At 57.7% G+C, this 20,700-nt stretch overlaps 1 protein-coding gene across 1 annotated transcript in view; it reads left to right on the forward strand.

The window, feature by feature from the left end:
* The window catches only part of GSE1 (Gse1 coiled-coil protein), a 393,189-nt gene that overhangs the window by 133,332 nt on the left and 239,157 nt on the right, over positions 1 to 20,700 (forward strand). Inside the window, exon 2 of the mRNA XM_052655462.1 lies at positions 13,811 to 13,991. Coding sequence (XP_052511422.1) covers positions 13,811 to 13,991 — 181 coding nt within the window. The remainder of the gene's footprint in view (positions 1 to 13,810; positions 13,992 to 20,700) is intronic.

Raw genomic sequence — 20,700 nt, forward strand, 5'->3', positions numbered from 1 at the left:
AGGTGAGGAAGCTGGGACCCAGAGAGGTTTAGTAACTTCCCTGGGCCACACAGCCCATAGGGAAGGAGTTAACGCCCTCTAGGCAAGCTTTAATAGGTGGAGGCTACTGTCGACTGTTACTGATATGGTGGCTTAAGAATGAAATAAGGTGATGTGCAGAGTGCGGCCAGGCATTTGGTGGGCTGGGTCACAGCTCTTCCCACTGGCATCCCACTCTTATCTTTCAGGCAGGGGCCCCGGGAGGTCAGCACGTGGGTGCCTGTGCCCCCAGGTGACTGGGGCTAACCCAGGTGGCTGCTGTGGCCCGAGTGAACATCGTGCGGGGTCACAGAGGTCGCTTGCAGCCGCTTCCTCTCCCGGCTCGGAAGTCACGTCCCCTCCCGCAGACCGGCCGGGAGCTGGGAGTCCTCCAGTGCTCTTCACCGTGGTTGCAGAGTCACTCCCCGCCCCCACCCGACGATGTGTTCTGGGGTCGACCTAGGTGTGATGCCAGGCCAGCAGTCCTGTCACTTCCATCCTGGGGCTTTGTTCTCTCCTGGGAGAGAGGCGTGCATGTCTGTGCCGGCCGGGGTCTGCTCCCATGTCTCCCGAGATTTCTCTGGACCAACCATGGGCAGAGCTGACCCGGCCCCGCAGGACTTGCCCGTGTGCCATGCCCTTTCTGGAAGCTCCTGTCTGCATTTCCCACGTTTACTTTTCCCCTTTTCCACCTCAATCAGGACTCACTCCAGTCAATTATTCCCTCCAGATCTTTTCAGGGAAGACAGCAGTGCAAAGCCACGAAAATCGCTCTTCTCAAGGTTTCTCCCATTATTAGATTTCTCTCCCTGGAAATGGTGTGTGTGTGTGTAGACGCACACACTCAGGGAGAGAGAGAGAGAAAATGAGAGATTCCTTCTAATCTTTCCCTTTATTCTTTTTAAAAGAATAAGCTTAGAATCCTTTGCAGGTCAGATTCTTAGATTTTTGACTTGTGTCTTTCCATCATAAGATGGTGTTTAGATTTTCATTTTTGGTGGCTTCTGTCTTTGCCTGTGGACCTGGAAGGAGTGGCTCTGTAATTATTTCTTCCAACCTTTTCAAACGTCAGCAGCAAGAGGCCTGGAACTTTCCTCATTGTGCTAGGAATCTCCAGTGCCTAGAACAGCGCCTGGCATTTATTGGGGCAAGGGCCCAATAAGTATTCCAAAATTAATTGTTAAGTCTGTTTTTTTCTTTACCGCACCCCCCCCCCCCCGCCCCGACTCCCGACCAATGCATAATACCCAGCACAGTTTTAAGTTGTTGGAAGCTATAGGAGGCTTAAGTGAATTCTCAACCTCAGTAAAGGTGAAGCCAAAATAGAAGTAAATTGCACAAGCCATGTGAAAATAAGTGTGTGTCACCACACGCGGGTTTTTGTGTGCGGCACACAAGTGAGATCAAACAATACCGAACCATCCGAGTTTGGAGCAGAAAAAGGTTTATTGCAGGGCCGTGCAAGGAGACGGGTGGCTCACGCCCTCCAAACCCCAAATTCCCCAAAGGGTCTCAGCAAAGTTCTTGTCAAGTCAAAGTGGGAAATTCCCCAGCAGTTCAGTGGTTCAGACTTGGCTTTCACTGCAGGCTGTGCGAGTTCCAGCCCTAGTCAGGGAGCTGGGACCCTGCATGCCACTCGGTGTGGCAAAAAAAATAAATGAGAGTAAAATAAATGGATAAGTCAAGTCCAGATGAGGGAAGGGCGTGGCTTGTTGTTGCAAACCTCTTGGTGTTGGAATCCTTTGTTCTTGCACGTTCTGTCCACAGAAGTCAGCTCGCGATGCCTGTAAACCTCCAACAGGGCAAGTGCTGCTCGCTGTTCTGCAGCTGCCCGACTCTGTAGGAAAGGAAGAGTGCTAGACCCTTAGAGGCCAAGCTTTGAGAACGAGCTATCCTGTCTATTTCAGACGACCGGAAACATTCTTAACTGGAAGCCAGAGTGATAGACCACGAAGGTGAAAGCCGAGTAAGCAGGCGTGATATGGAGTCTGGTTTTCCTGTTCGTGCGTGTGCAGGGAGGGCCCGCGCTGACGCCGCTGCCCGTGCCACGTTCTGAGGGCGGCTCCTCCGGAGACCTGCTGGCCGGGGGCCCGTCCTCTGCTGGGCTCAGGGGCCCTGGGCAGGGGGCTTCGGAGGCCAGCCTAGAGGGGGCCAAGTGACTGACTGTCCCTGCAGGCGGGCTACACAGCCTGTCCAGGCCTCCAGACGCGCTTCCTCGTCTGGAACGTGATGATGGTAATGACCGTGTTTGCCTCACCGGTTGTGTCGAGGATTAAGTGAATTAAAACATGTGGAAAGTACTTGAAACAGTGTGGTGCGCCGAGCAGATGCTCCACCTGTGATTATTAGTATTTTATCGCCATTATATTTATCATTCTTTCATGCGCTGCACTGAAGCCCCTTGGCTGCCGGGGGACGCTTCACCGCCGAGACCAGAGCACGCAGGCTCCGTCTGATGGGCTGGGGCCTCCGTGATGAACACATTCTCATGGGCGAGTTTCACATTGGCCTCCAGCGTTGTGAGCTGGGCCCCGCGCTGGCCGTGGTGCTGGAGTGCCAGCCTGGCTTGCTGAGGGCCCGGCCCCCTCTGCTCCTGGGCGGGCCTGGAGCACCCCAGGACACCCAGGGGTCCCCGAAGTGGCCCTGGCCGCATCCTGCCAGCTGCCCCTCGGCAGTGGCTGGGTTGCGAGCGAGGCCACAACTGCCAGCCCCCACCCGACCCCCCACCCGGGCGCCGGCCTCCAGCCAGGCCTGCCGACCCCCAAGGCTGCTGAGCCGCGGCCCGGAAGATGGGAGGCTGTTTGCTGTGGCTGTCACTGTGTTGCCACCGTCTTGTGTCAGAAGCCCTGCCCCCGTGTTAATTTACAATACAGCCAGTGCACCCCGACGTCTGTTTTTAAAGGGTATAATTTCTATCAACTTCAATTAGAGCTATTTTTATTTTTGTCACCCTGAAGAATTTCCCTGCGGTTAAGCTGCCATTTTTCACTGTAATACCCCTGGCAAGGGCTGGGGAAAAAAATTAATAGTCTAGTGATCACTTAGCTAATGCACTGTCAGCGCTTGATAAACTGACTGCCCGGGTGAGACAGCACAGTTCCCTCCGCAGGGATTGTGTCTTGTTTACCTGCAGCCGCCAAGGCCCCCTCGGTGGAGGCACGGGGTCGCACCACCCTGCTCTCTCACCCTGTCCTCGGAACCCATCTCTGATGCAACTGAAGCACACCAGGGTGGGCATTGGCCTGTTTTCCAGTTGTGTGGCGTTTGGCAGGTTGCTAAACATCTCTGATCCGCATCTGAACCAGGAGCACTCCAGAAGCCTTGGGTTGACAGGCCCCCTGACCTCCCCAGTTTGGGGCATCTAAAGAGGCTGTGTGGGGTGGTGTAGGGGCACATCATACCTGATGAGCAGGGTGCTGGTTCCCAGATGGAGGGGGCAGGCCCTGGACAGGGAGCTGGCAGGTAAACCAGGCGCAGATTCTGAAGACGGGAGGAGGGGCAGGGCCATGGTGGGACATGAGCCTGGGATGGGACAGAAGAAGCCCCTCAACCTGCAGGGAACCGGCTTCTCTCTACTGAAACCAGGCAACAGGCCCCCAAGACGAGGGATGGCCACGCCGTGGATGATGACTTCCGTAATAAAAAGGAACAAACCACCAAAATGCCTGCCAACCTGGTGAACCTCCAGGGAGCTGTGCTGAGCGGGAACAGTCCCCAAGGGTTACAGACTGTGATTGCATTTACATAACATGCCTTGAACGGCAGAACGTAGAAATGGAGAACAGATCAGCGGCTGGCGGGGCTGGGTGTCTGGGGCAGGAGGGAGGGGGGTGTGCTTATCAGGGGGCGTCCCGGGGGATGCTGAGGGTGGGACTGCTGCCTGTCCCTGTGGTGGAGGTGTTTGTAGGAGCCGATGCTGGCGATAACACTCCGGAGAACAGAATGCACACGCCCGTGCAAGTCCAGGTCCCACTGGGGAAGCGTGCACAATAGAGGCAAGTTGTCGTGCTAATTCCTTCCTGTGACCTTGGCTCTGGTTTTGTAAGATGTTACCTTTGGGGAAACTGAGCCGAGGGTACGCAGGCTCTCCGGATATTGTTTCTTATGACTGCATGTGAATCTAGAAGCATCTCATCGTCAAAAGTTAAAGCAAAACTCAGATCACATCTGTCCTTGACTTGGAACCCTCCTGGCTTCTCTCTTACTCTGAATGAGAGCCCGAGTCCGTCAGGGGCCCAGCCACGTGGTCCCCATTGCTGACCCTCAGTTACACCAGGCACTCTCCTGCCTCGGGGCCTTTGCACAGCTGTTCCCTGTGTTCCCCACGCCACCACGTGGTTCCTTCCACAACTTAGATGTCTCCTCTTTGTGTTGTGTTGGGGACACTGCCAGGCCTTGGAGTTACCAAGTGCTGTTCAGGGCAGGGACAGTCTTGAGGGGCCAGAAGCATAACCCCTGAATTAGTGGTACTCAGATGAGGGCTCTACTGGAGGTGGTTCAGGGGAGGGTCTGCCTCTGCCTGGGAAGGGGAGCTGGGGAGAGTCCAGGGAACTGGGGCAGACTCTTGGCTGGAAAGGAGGCAGGGACTTGAGGAGGAGCAGAGGGCATTTTGGGGTGAGAGGGGGACTCATGGACATGACAGTGGCTTGTGAACAGACCCCTGTGTTGTGCTCACCCTGAACCTCGAACCTAGGGAGACCTTGCCATTTTACAAATGGGGAAGCCAAAGCCCAGAGAGGTAGTGAGTGCACGAAGGCACTCAGCTCCCAGGCCCTGCGGAACGCCTGCAGGGGAGCGGAAGGGAGCAAGCCCAGACCGTCTGGCCTTTTCACAAAAGGTCTGCACACATGCTCCCCACCTCGGGGCATCTTGTTTGCTGTTCCTTCTTCCTGGAACGTTGATGTCCTGAAGAACTGATGCTTTTGAACCGTGGTGTTGGAGAAGACTCTTGAGAGTCCCTTGGACTGCAAGGAGATCCAGCCAGCCCATCCTAAAGGAGATCAGTCCTGAATATTCATTGGAAGGACTCATGCTGAAGCTGAAACGCCAATACTTTGGCCACCTGATGTGAAGAACTGATTCATTGGAAAAGACCCTGATGCTGGGAAAGATTGAAGGCGGGAAGAGAAGGGGACGACAGAGGATGAGATGGTTGGATGGCATCACTGACTCGATGGACATGAGTTTGAGTAAACTCCGGGAGTTGGTGATGGACAGGGAGGCCTGGCATACTGCAGTCCATGGGGTCGCAGAGTTGGACACGACTGAGCAACTGAACTGACTGACTTCCTGGAACACTCTTCCTGCAGGTATCTATCTCCATGGCTAGGCTTCTTGTTTCCTTCAAGTCTTTGCACAATGTCCCTTTTCAATGGGGCCAGCCTATGGAAAGTTCTAACTCTGGCCACGCTCCCCCTCCCTGTCCCCTTCGCCTGTTTGTCCTTCTGGTACCTCCTACCAACTGACACGACAGTATGGATTTATTGAGTCTGTCTTCCCCAACCAGAATGTCACCTTTTTTTTTTTAAGTTAAAAAAAAAAAGTCTACAGAAGGGGGGAGAATATTATAATGAACCTCCCTGTACTCTTTTTCTTTAATGCGTTTATTTGGCTGCATTGGGTCTTCGTTGCCGCACATGGGATCCTGGTTGTGCTCTGTGGGATCTTTTTCCTTGCAGTGCATGGACCCTCTAGCTGTGGCACTAGACAGAGCTCTGTGGAGCCTCCAGGGCAGGCGGGCTCAATCGTTGCCGCACGCAGGCTTAGTTGGCCCGCAGCATGTGCGATCTTAGTTCCCTGGCCCAGGGATCAAACCCACGCCCCCAGTGTTGCAAGGCTGGTTCCTAACCACTGGACCGCTGGAGAAGCCCCCAGAATGTCACCTTCTGAAGGGCAGGGATGTTCACCTGTTCTGTTGGCTGTTGTATCTCAGGCACAATGCCTGGCAATAGTAGGTGCCTAATAAATGTTTATTAGATGGATGGATGGTTGACTGGACGATTGGATAGATAGATGGAAGGATTGATGGGCGGTTGGATGGACAGATGGATGGACAGTCAGATAGACAAGTGGAAGGATGGATGGATGGAGGCAGGGTTGGTCAGGTGGTTAGGTGGACGTGAGGCATAACGTGTGAGAAGCTAGGCTGGGCCAAATCACGTGGCTCTCAGATGTCCTGCGGAGGGGTCAGGAAGGATTTTGTGCAGGCCGGTTGAGTGTGGTATTCTGGAAAGTTGGCTCAGGCTCAGGCGTGGTTGGGCTGAAGTGAGGAGGGCTGTGTGCCCAGAAACTGGTGGGACACTCTTTCCCTGGGAGGCAGGAGGAGGTGAGAGAGCACCGCAGGAGTAGGAGGGGAGCCCGGGAGAGCCAGGGGTGGGGCAGTCCTTGGTCTGAGATCAGCCTGCTCCCCCTGCTGGCTTCCAGGGGCCCCCAGACCCCGGAGGGCCTCCTCCCTGACCTTGGGCCTGAGCTGGATTCTCCCAGCATCACCACCCACACGCCCTGCAGCCTGGCAGTCAGGGGGCAGCAAGCTCGCCTCTGGAAACTGCATTCCTCCCTGCAGACCCCTGCCCTGCCCCTGGCCAGACAAGGGAGTCAGCTGGCCCAGAGGCCTCCCTTGAGCGAGGGGCCGGGCTCAGGCCTTCCGAAGGTCCCATTCAGCCACAGAAGCAGCATAAGTTGGGCTTGCCCACCTCTGGCCAGCTCCAGTCTCCCTGGGGTCCTGTGCATCCAGCTGCACCTGCCCCACCCAGGTGTGTCTCTCGACACTCTGGGTGCTGTTAGCAACAGACTCCGGTTTGCTTTCCTGCTTTCTTTTCGTAATATGTACTGACATATTTGGCTGCATCAGTTCTTAGCTGTGGCATGCAGGATTTTTGTGGCATCCTGCTGTATCTTTCACTGTGGCACACGGATTCTCTAGCTGTGACGCACGGGCTCAGTTGTTCCACAGCACGTGGGATCTTAGTTCCCTGAACTAGGGATCGAACCCACGTCCCCTGCACTGCAGGCGGATTCTTAACCACTGGCCCACCAGGAAGTCCCAGACTCTGGCTTTTCTTTTCTCCAGAGACATCATGCCCCACCTGCGCCATCCAGACACAGCCATGAGCTGACCTTTCTGGGTCTGTTTCCCCATCTGTGTAATGGGGCCCAACGGTTCCTGCCCCCCGCCAGAGCTAAGGCGTAATGGGCTGACACACACTGGGTGTCACGGGTGTGGGGCCTGGCGCTCAGTAGGTGCAGTCAATGTATACCTGTGACCAGTGAAAGACATTTTTGTCCCAAGTCTCCTGCCCTTTTGCTGGGACCCTTCAGGGACAGACTGGCTCCTGGCTCAGAAAGAGTGCCTAGTTTCGGCTAAATTCGGATTCTCTTCAGCTCCGGCAGCCCCTGGGTCTTGAACTAGGGGCTTTCTCGTTCTCTTTGTGGCATTGGGAGTGGGGTTTCTTCTCTTTTGGCTTTAGCAAATGTGTTCATGACGTCCGTGTGTCAGGCCTGGGCTGGACTGCACAAATGTTAACTTTGGAATCCTCACAACTGCCATGTGCTATGGGTGTGACACTCAGCACCCCCTTTGCAGATGAAAACGATGAGGCTCAGAGGCGTTCAGAAGCATGCACAAGGTCACCCAGTTTGGAGGAACCCAGACGGTCGCTCCCTTTGTCCACGTAACTGCTCCAGTCTCCTGAGAAACAGCAGTGCCCCTGTCTTTCCCAGACACTTGGGAGGCAGTGTCCGTGCCTGCTGCAGGGGAACCAGTGTGGGTGAGTTCCATCCCCTTCTGGTCATCTTAGCCGCCGTTTCCCCATCTATAAAATGGGCTGGTCATGCCCCTAGGCTGGCCCCCCTGGCAAAACTCGAGCGAAGCGCTCAGAGGTGACTCTGTGCACACACTTTGCAGGTCACTTGGGGGGACCCTTATGACTGTGTCTGTCCCCTCAGGAGGCTTCAGCGAGTCCTCTCCTGGCCAGATGTGCAGCTAGGGACAAAAACCTTCCTTCTGTCTCTTTTTCTGAGTCCTGGACCTTGTGTCCTCAAGGCTGGATGAGGCTCCCCATCCCGCCTCCCGCCCCTGAGACGTGGGAACACCTGGTGGGACTCGGCTGGGGGAAGAGTGAGATCGGGACCCCCGGCTGGGACTCTGCCCAAGCCGGCGACCCCCGCTCCCCGCGGGCGCCGCAGCCGGAGCGCCCCTAATTGCTGCCACAGATGTGGCAGCCACCAGCCTCTCCCGCGCGATCTGCCGTGTCGCATGAGCTTCATTAGCCCCTGATTACTCATTTACTGGGTGCTGTGTGTATTCCATATCTAATAACTTTCCAATTACGCCCGGTCTGCCCCGCACGTTTAATAACCCGTTCGTTGTCTGCCTGTCGGGGACTGTGCGTTCAGCAGCTCTGTCTCCCCCTGACCCGGAGCTTTATCGTCCCCTTTCCTGAAGTATTTGGAGTTCTCTGCTCACCATTAAGGAGCTATTACAGAGAATTAAGGGGCATAAAATACTGGTCTTAGGCCTCTGATGCCCCAGCTTGCAGCACAGGAGAAGAAGCCCCTCAGAGAGGCTTGAGTGCATCTTTGTGGGTGGGCTCTCGTGGGGGGTGCCAGGAAATGGGGGGGAGGGTCCTCACGCTAGGGCTGGCCCGTGTGCCCTTATTCCCTCCCAGACAGACACCTCCAGGCCTGTGACCCACAGGTCCCCGGCCGGTGGCAGGGTCTCCCACCAGCTGGGCTGTGCCCACCCACCCTCGAGCTAACGCAGGCCCCCACCCACTCCTGTTTGTGGGGGAGGTGGCTCTTTTCCCCTGGCCCGGGCCTCCCGCCCATATCTGATCGCTCCTCGGGGCCAAGGGCTGGTGATGCTGTGTCTGTGGGCGCCGTCGCGTGCTGGTGTCTCCTCGTCCCTCTCTGGCAGCTCAGTTCTGCCTCCCCTCCCAGCCTTGCTCTTGAGATAGACCCTCCACAGCCCACCCGCTCACCCGCAATCCGGGCTGCCGTGTGTCTGCTGAGCCATCGTGAGTCAGGCCCTGCTGGTGTGCAGTGAGGACCCCCTGGTGCCTGCGCTGTGGGTGCTCTGACCGTGGCCAGCTGGGTGAGCTTGGGCAGCTGACTTGACTTCTCTGTGCCTCGGTTTCCTCCCCTGCAAAGCAGGCATTAAGGGAGGGCTGTTGGGAGAATGACACTGGCTACTGACAGCAAGTGCAGGGTGGACTCCTGGCACAGGGCAAGCGCTCTGTGAAGCTCGGCTAGGGCATCACTGGCCCATTTCCCCGAGATGTAAGCTGAAGTCCGAGCAGTCATGACTCGTCTGTTACTCAGTTGTGGCTGCAGGCAGGCGGCACCCAGGATTCAGGCCCGTCTTTGCTTTATTCAGGATTGGCAAGCCTGGCTTCCTGAAGTGTATGTTGAGCCGATTTGGAGGAAAGAGAAGATTCGAGGTGATCAGGAAAAATGGGAGTCTCACACCCCAGATCCTACCCCATGACTTCAGGGACTCCAGAACTGCCTCAGGCTCTGCGCCCGCAGTGGTCGAGGGGACCTAGAAGGCGGCCCTGCCAACTGAGGCCAAAAGTGCCCAGAGGCCAGCTGGGGCCCCCGAAAGGCCAAGGCTGTGATGACTTCTCCAGCACACATCCTTCCAGGCTCTGTGGAGTCCCCCGGCCCCGGCACCCCTTTGGCTCTTGTTCCTGATGCTTATGTGGTTAGGTCTTGAGATAAGCGACCATTTCTTGAGCACCTACTATGTGCTTTAGCAGAAAGAACTCATCCCCTCCACTTGCCTCTGGGAGTCAGACTTCGCTGGGTTGTTAATCCATTCTACAGAAGGGGAAACAGGCCCAGAGAGGTTAAGTCACTTTGCCAAGATCTCCCAGCTGGAAACCAGTGGAGAGAACCCAGAACCCAGTGCCTGACCCTGTCGCTCTGCAGGAAGCCGGAGAGTCTGGCTGGGTGCCGGGGTTGGGGGTGGGGTGGTACGGAGAGGGAAGTGGGCCCTGGGAACAGTCAGTTGGCGGGGCTGCCAGAGAGGGAAGTCCTGGCGTCTTGTCCAGTGGCCTCTGGGCTGCTGTGGGCCCTCAAACTGGAACTGCCTTTGTTTTTAAAAATACATGATTTACACTCTACCACGTGGGCAAGTCTGAGAAACATTATGCCGAGCAAAAGAAGCCAGACTCAGAGGGCTACATGGTGGAGGATTCCGTCTATATGCAGTGTCCAGAGGAGGCACGCCTGTGAGGATGGAAGGAGACGAGCAGCTGCCGGGGCTGGGGGGGGACAGGGTGATGGGGACGTCCTAGATGCATGCTGTTGGTGGTCATGCAAGTCTGTGATTATACACAAAGCCCCCAAATTGTATACTTTCCATGGGTGAATAATATAGTATATGGATTTTATCTCAATAAAACAATTCTGCAGAACAATAGAGCAGGAGTTCCCAGACTTGGGGAGCCTGAGGACTAATACGATCCATCAAATACCCTGGTGCTGACAAGCCTGATACATGGTTCTCCTTTCTGTAGCCATGATGCTGTGTCTGCTCTCTCCGCGCACCCCGCTCCCCAGGCCCCCGGCCACCATCATCCCTACCTGCGAATTTACCTGGAATCGGAGCTCTGCAGAAATCACTTAGCTCCCCAGAGAAAGTGTAACAAGGCAAGATCTCATTAGGATATTCAGTGGTGGGCTGCAGATCCCTTTTATGGTAAAGAACCCTGGAAATTTCCACCACCCCCCCCTTTTCCTTTCCCTGTTAACTAATGCTTTAAATGTGGTGGCCCCAGTCCAGGGAAATAAACTGGACAATAAAGTTTATCCTGCTCGCTCCACAGGGCCCCATGGACTCTCTGGGATGCTGCCAATTTCCAGGGTCCCCAGGGCAGGGAGCAATGTATGTCCCAGGCCCCCCTCCCAAGAGCACATTAAGTCAGGCCGTGAGCTTGGAACTCTGGGCTCTGGTAGCGAGAAGACACAGTGAATGTGTTGGTTCAAGAGTCTGCTTTCTATTAGCCAGGAATTGTTGTAAATTTGGCCTTGAAGGGTGAGGAAAGGCCGCTCTCTGCCTCCCTGCGATGGTCTGGCCAAGAACCTTCGCGAACCTTCACCTCCCCACTCCGATGATGCTAGCATGAGATAGCGCATACTCCCGCCCACGTGTGTCTGGCAGCCTCGCCCAGCAATTATCAGTTACTGAGCCTCCTTGGCGTCCTGGGCAGCTGCTGACAGACCCCAGAGAAGGGGGTGAAATCCTTGTGGTGGGGACAGCTGGACCCGAGGAGGGAGGGTGTCTGGCACACGATGGTGCCGGGGAGTGTGTTTCTGGGCCGGGCCCTGTTCTAGAGCTTTCGGGTTGTCTTAGTTATCCACTGCCGTGTAACAGAGGATTACGCGTAAGCAGCTTGCACGCCTACCATTGCGTGCTCAGTGGGGGCCCCCACTGCAGGTCAGGGTGTTGGCAGGACTCGACGGGGGAAGAACCTGCCTCCAAGTTCATTGCTGCATTCATTTGTCTGTGAACTGAGGGTTGCTATGAACATTTAGAGGCAAGCTTTCGTGCGGACGTCTGCTTGTGTCTTTCCGGAATACCTGCCTAGGAGTGGAGTCGCTGGGTCCTGTGACGACTGTGTCTCTGGGTCTTGATGAATTGGCAGGCCGTCTCCAAAGCAGCTGCACAAGTTTGCAGCCCCACCAGCAGCGTGTGAGGGTATTTCAACACTTAATAATCACGGGGGTGTCGCTTTTAAAGATGGATTCCCCGCTTCCTCTTGAAAGAGCAGGCCTGGTGGGATGGAGCCGGCTCCCTCCACAGGGCGCCGGGTGGACTGGTGCTGCCCGTCTCCCCCGCCATCCTCCCCCACAGTCTCACCTACCCAGTACCTCATTAATGGTTTACCCTCCTGGGGGCAGAGATAAGCGTTTGAATCTCTTGTCCTTCCTGTCCCCCGTCCCTTTCCAAACCTGCTCTCTTTGAAGGTCTAGTTCAGGACAGTTCCACCTGCTCCAGGAAGCCTGCCTGGATTTTCCCAGCCCTTGGGGAGTTCTATTCTCCAGCTCCTGCAGTCTTTGTCATCTGCACCCCCTCCCATCTGGAAGTATTCTCTTCTGCCATCTGCTGCTCTCTGCTTAAAGGCTATGTCCCTGGTTGTTTTGAAACAGCCGAGTCTTCTCCCAGCTGCTAGGGTTCAAATCCAGGCACCTCCAATTACTGCAGCCACTTGTCCCCTTGCATCTCCGTGCTTTCTTCATGTCCCATCCTGGGAGCCGGGAGGCATCGCCAGCCACCTCCCCGCAGCAGGAGCCTGGTCCCCGCGCTCCAGGAGGAGGAGCAGGGTGGGGGCGGGCCGCACCCCTTCCTCCTTTGCACCAGCGCACAGCAGGGTCAAGGCCAGGGCAGTGCCAGCCCACCCCCAGGGGCTTGGAGAACACTGCCCTCTTTGATCTGGTGCCACCCCATAGACAGTCCCCGGGGTTGGCTGGGCGAGTCATCCTGTGACTAACGGGGACACAGCAGCACTGCATCTGGCAAGAGTTTCCCCGAGTGGTGATGGCAGGGTTTGCCAGAGCAGCAAAAACCCTACGGAGTGGGGTCTACAGGGGCTCCAGGCTCCCCGCCGTGTGGTGGGCCCCCAGCCCTAAGCAGGCCAGGAGTGGATGAAGTGTGCCGGGGCCAGGCACCACCCCCTCCTGGCTCCAGCCTAAGCTGCCAGCACCCCTGTGGGATTTGCGGGGGCCGCGGTCAGGGCAGCGTCACCATATGGATCCCATAAATTAAAGCGCTCCCGGAAACAAATGGTAAATGTACCCGTCTCTCGCGTGTGGGGCTGGCGGAGCCTGGATGGAGCACCATCCATCTCTCTCAGGCACTTTGCTTTTATAGTCCTAATCCTTGGGAAAACGGGATCAACGCGAAGTTGTTCTCTGACAGCCGTGCAGTCCCAGAGCTTGTAATCAGGGACTGGGGGGTTGCCAGGCCCCAGGACCAGCCCCCAGGGAGCTATCGGAGTTTCAGGCCTAGGAGCCCAGGATGCGAACGTGTGTCAGCCTTGCCTTGGCAGCTCTGTGACCTCAGGCTCCCGCCGCCCCTCTCTGAGCCCCAGTCCCCTGCGCCCCTGTGGACCGGGGGCAGAGTGACCAGCCGGGACGGTGGGTGCTGGGGTGGGGCAGGGGCAGAGAAGTAGTATCTAATGAGTATGGCGTTTCCATTTGGGCTGATGAGAAAGTTCCGGAAATGGATCTGGGGGATGGTTGCACACATGTTTGGACTTCACGCCACTGAATTGTATCCTTAAAATGGTCTAGATGGTAAACTTTTTGTTATGTACCCCACTCCAGTGTTCTTGCCTGGGAAATCCCATGTACAGAGGAGCCTGGTGGGCTACGGTTCCTGGCGTCGCAGAGTCACACCCGACTCAGAGAGCAAATAACAAACAACAGCGACATATTTTACGATACAGTATTTTTTAAAAACACAGGGCAACGGTGGAGGATAGGATGACAGCCCTGCAGGGAGGACTGAAGATTAGCTAGAGTGGTCATTACACGTGCGACCTGCTGGTAGTTGTCACAGAGGCCTGTGCAGAGTGGAGGGGCCCAGGTAGCAGTGGGTCCTGGGGGTGGACCCCCAGTGCCTGGAGGTCAGCCTGGTGTCCCTGGGCAGCATTTGCTGGACGAGGAAGGCACACCAGGTCCCTGACAGGGACGCCAGGCCACCATTGGGTGAGGGGCAGTACCCAGCACCCTGGGGCACCTCCAAGCAGACGTGCCCAAGACTTACCACGTCCCCCTCCTGTCCTTCCAGGTCACGTCTGCATCTCTCGAGACGTCGACAGCCACCCACGCACCCGCCCGGGAGCCCGAGCCTTGGCCGGGTGCCCCAGCAGAGAGCCTGCCCAGGGGCCCCAGGGCCGGCCAGGAGCAGGGGCCAGCCCGGTGTCAGCAGAGCAGTCTGGACGGGGCCGGACCGGACCTCGCGGGCACAGGTAGGTGCTAGCATTTCACCATCTCTGGCTACTGGAGTGGATCCGGCAGCTCCTAGAAGCCAGAAGCCTCCCCAGAAGCTGGGGTGCAGACTCCCACCCCAGGGTCGCCACATTTTAGTGGGGAGCCAGGAGGCTGGGTCTCCGTGACTTGAGTGTGATTGTTTCCTTCTCTCTCACTGTCAATTCACAAACAGCCTTTGTTGGTTTCTTTTTTTTAATCTCTACATTCCATTGTGTTCACTCATTCATTTAAAAAATAGCATAATGGATCTATCTCCATGAGCCACCAGACCCTGCCCTAGAACTCTCCATCTGCCTGGATGCCCCGTCGCCCCAGAGCAACCCGCCAGGATCCCATTTGCTTTTCCGCTGCACCTGTGTTTGCCTGGCGCCCCGTGGCCTGGTGTCTGGGGTGTGAGCCTTGTCTCCGGGGGCCCTGCGCAGCCCTGCAAGGCCGCCTGTTGTCACAGCTGCCGTCGTGCTCCATTTCACATCGTGTGCCGTGTGATGTCCAGCTGCCCGCCCTCCTGCCGCGGGGGCGCGCCGCTCACGTGCAGGCACGTGGCTCCTGGTGTAGCCGCATTTGGGACAGAGGGAACGAGGGGGTCCGGCCGCGGGAGGTGCTGCCTGGCGTTTTCCGGCATGGGCATTCACTCCCACCCCTCCAGCCACCAAGACCCTGTCCCCGCTATCCCTACCCCGTTGGACGCATTGCTTTCCCCAGTGATGGAGAGGCTGGCCCCAAGTTGGTTGTCGAGCCTGTGAGCGTGGAGTCTGAGGCATTTGTTGTGCGGCACGTGGGCCCTGGAATGGGAACAGTGAGTGGACACCTGCGTTCTTACCTCGGGAGGGCCATGCAGCAGCCCCTTAGGCCAAGGCCCCGTGAGGTGGCTCCTTGGGTGTTCTGCCCCTAAGAGGACCAATGCTTAACAGCCCCCAGCGCAGCCTTCCCCATTCTGGGCCATTGCAGGGGCAGCTGGTGGAAACACTGCTTGTCAGTGAGTGGGGCAGTCAGCTCGTGGTGCTGGGGTCCTGGGAGTCCATCTCCAGGGTTCCCCCAGGTACCCACCTCTTGCTTTCTGCAGTGTGGACTCAGCAAGGGAAGGGGCTGGCTGACGGGCTGATGGGCCACCAGCCCTCCGGGGGGCGTCCAGACCCTTGGCAGAGGGGGACGGGGTGTCTGGCAGCAACGGGGGCTGCGAGTGGTGGGCAGGGACACCTGGGACAAGCGCCTCCTTGCACTGCGCCTGTTTTCTCATCTGAGGAATGGGCGGGAAGGCCAGTGGGAGTGCCTGGCTCACCAGCCAGTGTGACAGTGGAACTCGGCAGGTCGAGTGCAGTCCTGGCACCCCCTCCCCTGAGAGCCCGGCATCCTGGCTGGTGTCCCTGCTGTTGATTGTAACTCCTATTCACCACTGGCACTTCCTCCAGGCAGCCCAGAGCATCCCTGAGACTGCTGTCCCAGCCCGCCCTCAGCTCTGGGTGATAGGCTGCACAGCCATGACCCTCAAGGACCTCCCCGCCCTGCTGGGCACACACGAGGCCCTGCCTGCCTGCCCTGGGGCCCCTGGGGCAGGGCAGGAGCACAAGTCCCACGCCAGCCAGCTGCTCCCCTGTCAGGCGGCAGCCCTGCCGGCGGCCGGGGGACGGGGGACACGGAGCTCACAGCTGGAGACCTGCCAGGCAGCGCCAGCCCACAGGCAGCCCCTCCCGGGGAGGCCGCTGCTTGGAAACGTGACAGTGACTAATGGTTTATTACACACCTGCCACCTCGCATCGGGCGGCGCGCACGGCCCCCCGGGTCCAGCTGTGCACCGCCAGCTGGGTGGCGGGGCGGGCACGGGGGCGTGCGCCTACAGACGCATGGACACGCTGTGTGGGGACGAGTGGGGGACACACACAGACCCGGCAGGTGCACCAGGCACGAGGGTGCGTGTGCAGTACACACAGGCTCACGCACACACAGCCCCGCCGCACTCCCTCCCCGTCTCCCCACTATCCCTCCGTGGTGGTGGGCTCCAGCCCCCTCCCCCGTGCTGGCTGGGGCAGGGGCCTTTCTCAGAGGGCCAGGTGGCTATGGGCAGGTTAGGGGGCTGTGCCCTTTGTCTTGAGGGGGCAACTCTCCACTGTCGGTCTCTGAGCCCCAGTTCCCTGCGCATGTGGGGACAGCGGCCCTCGCCGGGGTGCCGCCGTTACACCGCCGCCGCCCTAGTGCTGGACTGGGGGGCTGGAGGCCGCGTGCCCCGGGGACAGGTGTGGCCCAGCCGCCTGCATCCCTCCCAGACTCGGGGGGATGCTGTGTGGTTGTCAGGCACCGCACCTGGAAGGCCCGCCTGGGGGGTGCTCGCTGGCTGGCTGCTGGAGAACAGCTCTGGGGCTGCAGGAGCAGCGGGGACCCCCAGGGCTGGCCTTCTTCCTGGCAGGCAAGGCACGGACCTTGGGATGACCACGCCGGGGGGAGAAGGGCGCTGTCCCAACCTCACGGCGAGGTGGCTGTCCCTGAAGGTGGCGCCGCCCCCCCTCCCCTGCTGCCCCAGGCCCAGCTCCTTCTAGTATTCTTAAGCCTTTAGTCAAAGGAAAGTCCATCTCTCAGGCGCCACACGCAGGCGGCATAGAATCCAGCCAGAGGACACTCGGGACCCATCAGTAGCCGCGGGGACGGCATTCCCGAGCAGTGGTCTCTGTGCGGGTGAGGGGCAGCACTGTCTGGAGACAGGCAAGGGAGTGGCTGGAGTCTAGGCCCAGCGTCCCTCCACAGAGCTTCCACCAGGCTCAGAACCTTCCAGTGCTGCTGAGCGGGCATGAGGTTGTAGCAGCGAAGCCTCCCTGGCTACTGTTCAAGGTAGAGCCAGGGGCAGGGGCCCCCAGGGTGCCCGCCACATGGCCCCAGGGCGCAGGCTCCCCGCGTGCCCTCGCGGCTGCCTTGCCACCCAGTTGAGCAGTGGCCCTGTGTTCTGCCCCGTGGGCCCTTGGACGTCCTCTCTGAGCTCTGGAGCAGCATCTAAAGTGGCAGATATCGTCTTCGTTGGTAGACGTGGTTGAAGCCGCAGACCCCACTGATGGGTTTGCGGGGGCGGTCACCAAAAGCCGGAGCAAGGTGGACTCCCCCATCATGGCTACGCTCCTGTCGTCATTCAGCCACTCAGCCAACTGGGCTTCCCGGGGAACTGTCTCCCGGGGTTTGTTCAAACTTACGTCCATCGAGTCGGTGATGCCATCCAACCATCTCACCCTCTGCCGCCCCTTCTCCTCCTACCCTCAGTCTTTCCCAGCATCAGGGTCTTTCTCCAGTGAGTCAGCTCTTTGCATAAGGTGGCCAAAGTATTGGAGCTTGAACTTCAGCATCAGTCTTTCTGGTGAATATTCAGGGTTGATTTCCCTTAGGATTGACTGGTTTGATCTTCTTGCAGTCCAAGGAACTCTCAAGAGTCTTCTCCAGCACCGGAGTTCAAAAACCATCAGTTCTTTGGCGCTCAGCCTTCTTTATGGTCCAGCTCTCACGTCTGTACATGACTACTGGAAAAACCATAGTTTTGACTCTACGGACCTCTGTTGGCAAAGTGAGGTCTCTGCTTTTTAAAATGCCGTCTAGGTTTGTCCCCTGGGCTCCTGCCTTTCCTCCAGTCACGTCAGGGCGCTGGGGTCCGCCAGCCCTGAGGGGTGGTCTGCAGGCTCCTGTCCTAACAGACCCCTGCTGCCCTGCTCCCACCCAGAACGCCTCCGTCCTCACGTGTGCTTGTCCCTGGCTTTGGGGAACCCCTCGTCCCGTAGAGAGGGGTGGGCAGGAGCAGGTCTGGCCAGTGGGCTAGGAGCATCTGTGGGAGATGCAGTGCATCCTCTGTCTCCTACCCGGGCTGGCCCAGGACCCCTCTGTTCACCTACTCTGGTTCCATGACGGGAGTTTGGGAAGAGTTTGGGGTTGGTGTCTACTGCTGCTGTAGTGGCTTAAAAAAACACATCCTTGTGCTCTGCTCCAGTCGTATCCAACTCTTTGCAACGCTATGGACTGTAGCACACCAGGCTCCTCTGTCCCTGGGGATTTTCCAGGCAAGAATACTGCAGTGGATTGCCATGCCCTCCTCCAGGGGAATCTTCCCAGCCCAGGAATGGAACCCCGTTCTCCCGCATTGCAGGTGGATTCTTTACCGTCTGAGCCACCAGGGAAGCCCTGGGTTTAAATGCAATCAGTATTTGTTGGGTGTGGCCCTGTCTTAAGCGTTCAGGTCCGCCCTGGCACATCCTAGATCCGCATCCTGCCTCTGCCCCTTCCGAGCCCCTGGTTCCAGGCACAACTTCTCCATGCCCCGGCTCCCCCGCAAATGCCGTGAGACCCCAGGTGACCCACATCCGTCGCCGAGCACCATGCCTGATGCTCAGGGATGCGGGAGCTGGTGGGGCCCTGTGAGGAGAGTGAGCTTGTGCCCGCCGGGGTCCTGGCCCTGCTGCGGCTCTTGTCGCTCCTTCGTTGGGCAGATGGACTCCCGGCCAGCGGGGTTGGGCCTCCACGGCCAGGAAGGCAGGGTACTTGGCTCCAGTCCCAAGATGTCCTTGGCAGGCCTCGCCTGGAGCGAGTGCTGGTGCTGAGTACTCTGGCGGGAGGCACTGGGTGGCTCCTGTTCCCTGCGGCCAAGCGGCAGCTGCTTGGAGGGCAGGGGGGCTGGGCTTGGCTGCAGCCCCCCAGCCCCCGCGCCGGCTCCATAAGGAGACGCTCTGTGCCGTGGCAGTGTGTCCCTGCTCCCGCCAACCGCTCTCTTCCTTTGTTCATCTCCAGCTAAGCTGGGATCCAAAGTCTGTTTTCTCTCCAACCAGAGACTGTTTATCTTCTCAGGAACTTACTGTTCCCTGGGGAGCACGGAGCTTGCAAGTCGAGGCAGGAGGCAGAGAAGCCCAGGCAGCCCAGAGGCTCTGCGCTTTTCAGTAACCTTTCCCCAGGAGCCTCTGAGTGTTTAGCGGGGGCTCGCGGGGCTGGGCCTCAGGCCTCTCCCCGCTCGCCAGGCTCTGCTTGCTTTCAGCTGGTCCCTTGGCTGGGGTGTGACTCGGTGGGTCCTTGTCACTGATTCAGATTTCCGTGACATGGAAAAGAAAGGAGAACTTGGGCAATTTCATGAAACGATGAACTAAGCATAGCCTTCACCAAAGTTCAAAACGGCACGAAGATAAAAGCAACTCTTTAGACCTGGCAAAATTGCTGTCAAGTGGGTCTGTTTGCCCCGAAATCTATTTTCCTTCCAAGTAAGTCTGTGATCAAGATTTCAGGGTAGAAAAAATGAGATCCAGCTGAGCCGTAGAAATGGCCATTCTGAGACCCACGTGGGGTATCCCGGGGGCAGTGTTGGGGACCCCAAGGAGCTAAAAACCAGCACAGACCACCCCACCAAGGGCTCCTGCACTTGGGGCCCACCTGTCTGCCGTCCTGGCCGTGTCCTCCACCCACTCGCCACCCTGCTTTTGCCAAGACTGGGTTTAAGCTGGTAAGTAAGCCAGCACTCAAGGGACCTTGGCTCACCATATTGATGTAACAGGCTACAAGAGCACTGTGTGTAAGACTCCCCCTGCGTCCATACCAGCTCTCACCCACAACCTTCTAATTTAGAAGCAAAAGCCGTTTGAAAAACAGACATCTCTCCAACAGACCTTTGCTCGTGTCTCTAACCGTGGTTGCCTGTTCTCACATCTGTCTCCACCTCTAGGCCACCGTTCCTGTGAGTACATTTGTTCACAAGTGTTTGTTGAATACCTACTGTGTGTCAAAGACTGTGCTAGGCAGCATGTGTGATGCCAGGCGGGGACAGGTTCCATGAAGCAAAATAGGGCAGAAGAACACAGAGATGAAGCTTGTGACCGTAGGCGGGCTGGTCCCAGAAGGCCCTGCTGAGGAGGGGACCCTGGGCAGAGTCCCAGCCGCAGGAAGCTCAAGTGCGCACGGCCTGAGGCTGCCCGCTCGCCCGCTCCGTGAAGACAGGGGACACATCTGACTGACCTCTTTATGGCTCCAGCACCTGGCCCGCTGCACAGTAGATGCTCAGTCGATGTTTGTTGAGTGAATACAAGTTTCAAGTCGGCTGGTGCTGGGGACCTGATGAGGGGAAGGTAAAGAGGAAGTCAGATTTTCATAGACATCGAGAACGTGCGTTTACCCAAGCTTCCTGGCCCCAGGGTTGATGTTCCAAGCAGATCCTCTTTCCATTCCAGGACTTTTCTTCCCTCTCCAGGGCTTTGCTTTGAAATACAGAATTCCAGTGACCACAGGCAGTTTGCTTTTCCCTGAGGCCTCCCAGTGCAGTCACATGGGGGACAAGGAGACTTCACAGTCGCCTGTGAGAGATTGGTCCTTTCTCCTCCTTGGACTTGGCTGGCTCTAGGCAGGGGCTGTGAGCCCTCTGGATCAAACATGCAGTTCAGTTCAGTCGCTCAGTCGTGTCCGACTCTTTGCGACCCCATGGGCTGCAGCATGCCAGGCTTCCCTGTCCTTCCCCATCTCCCGGAGCTTGCTCAAACTCATGTCCATTAATTTGGTGATGCCATCCAACCATCTCGTCCTCTGTCATCCCCTTCTGCTCCTGCCTTCGATCTTTCCCTCACAGAGAAGAGCATTAGTTGACCAGCCATTGAATATCAGGTGCTGTGAGGCTGGAAACAGTTGTCTTCCTAGCTGTGCTATTTTCCTGTGGCTGCTGTAACAGACATCCATGAACTTGGCAGCTCTATC

Source organism: Budorcas taxicolor, chromosome 18 (genome assembly GCF_023091745.1).
Source record: "Budorcas taxicolor isolate Tak-1 chromosome 18, Takin1.1, whole genome shotgun sequence".
Taxonomy (NCBI): Eukaryota; Metazoa; Chordata; class Mammalia; order Artiodactyla; family Bovidae; genus Budorcas; species Budorcas taxicolor.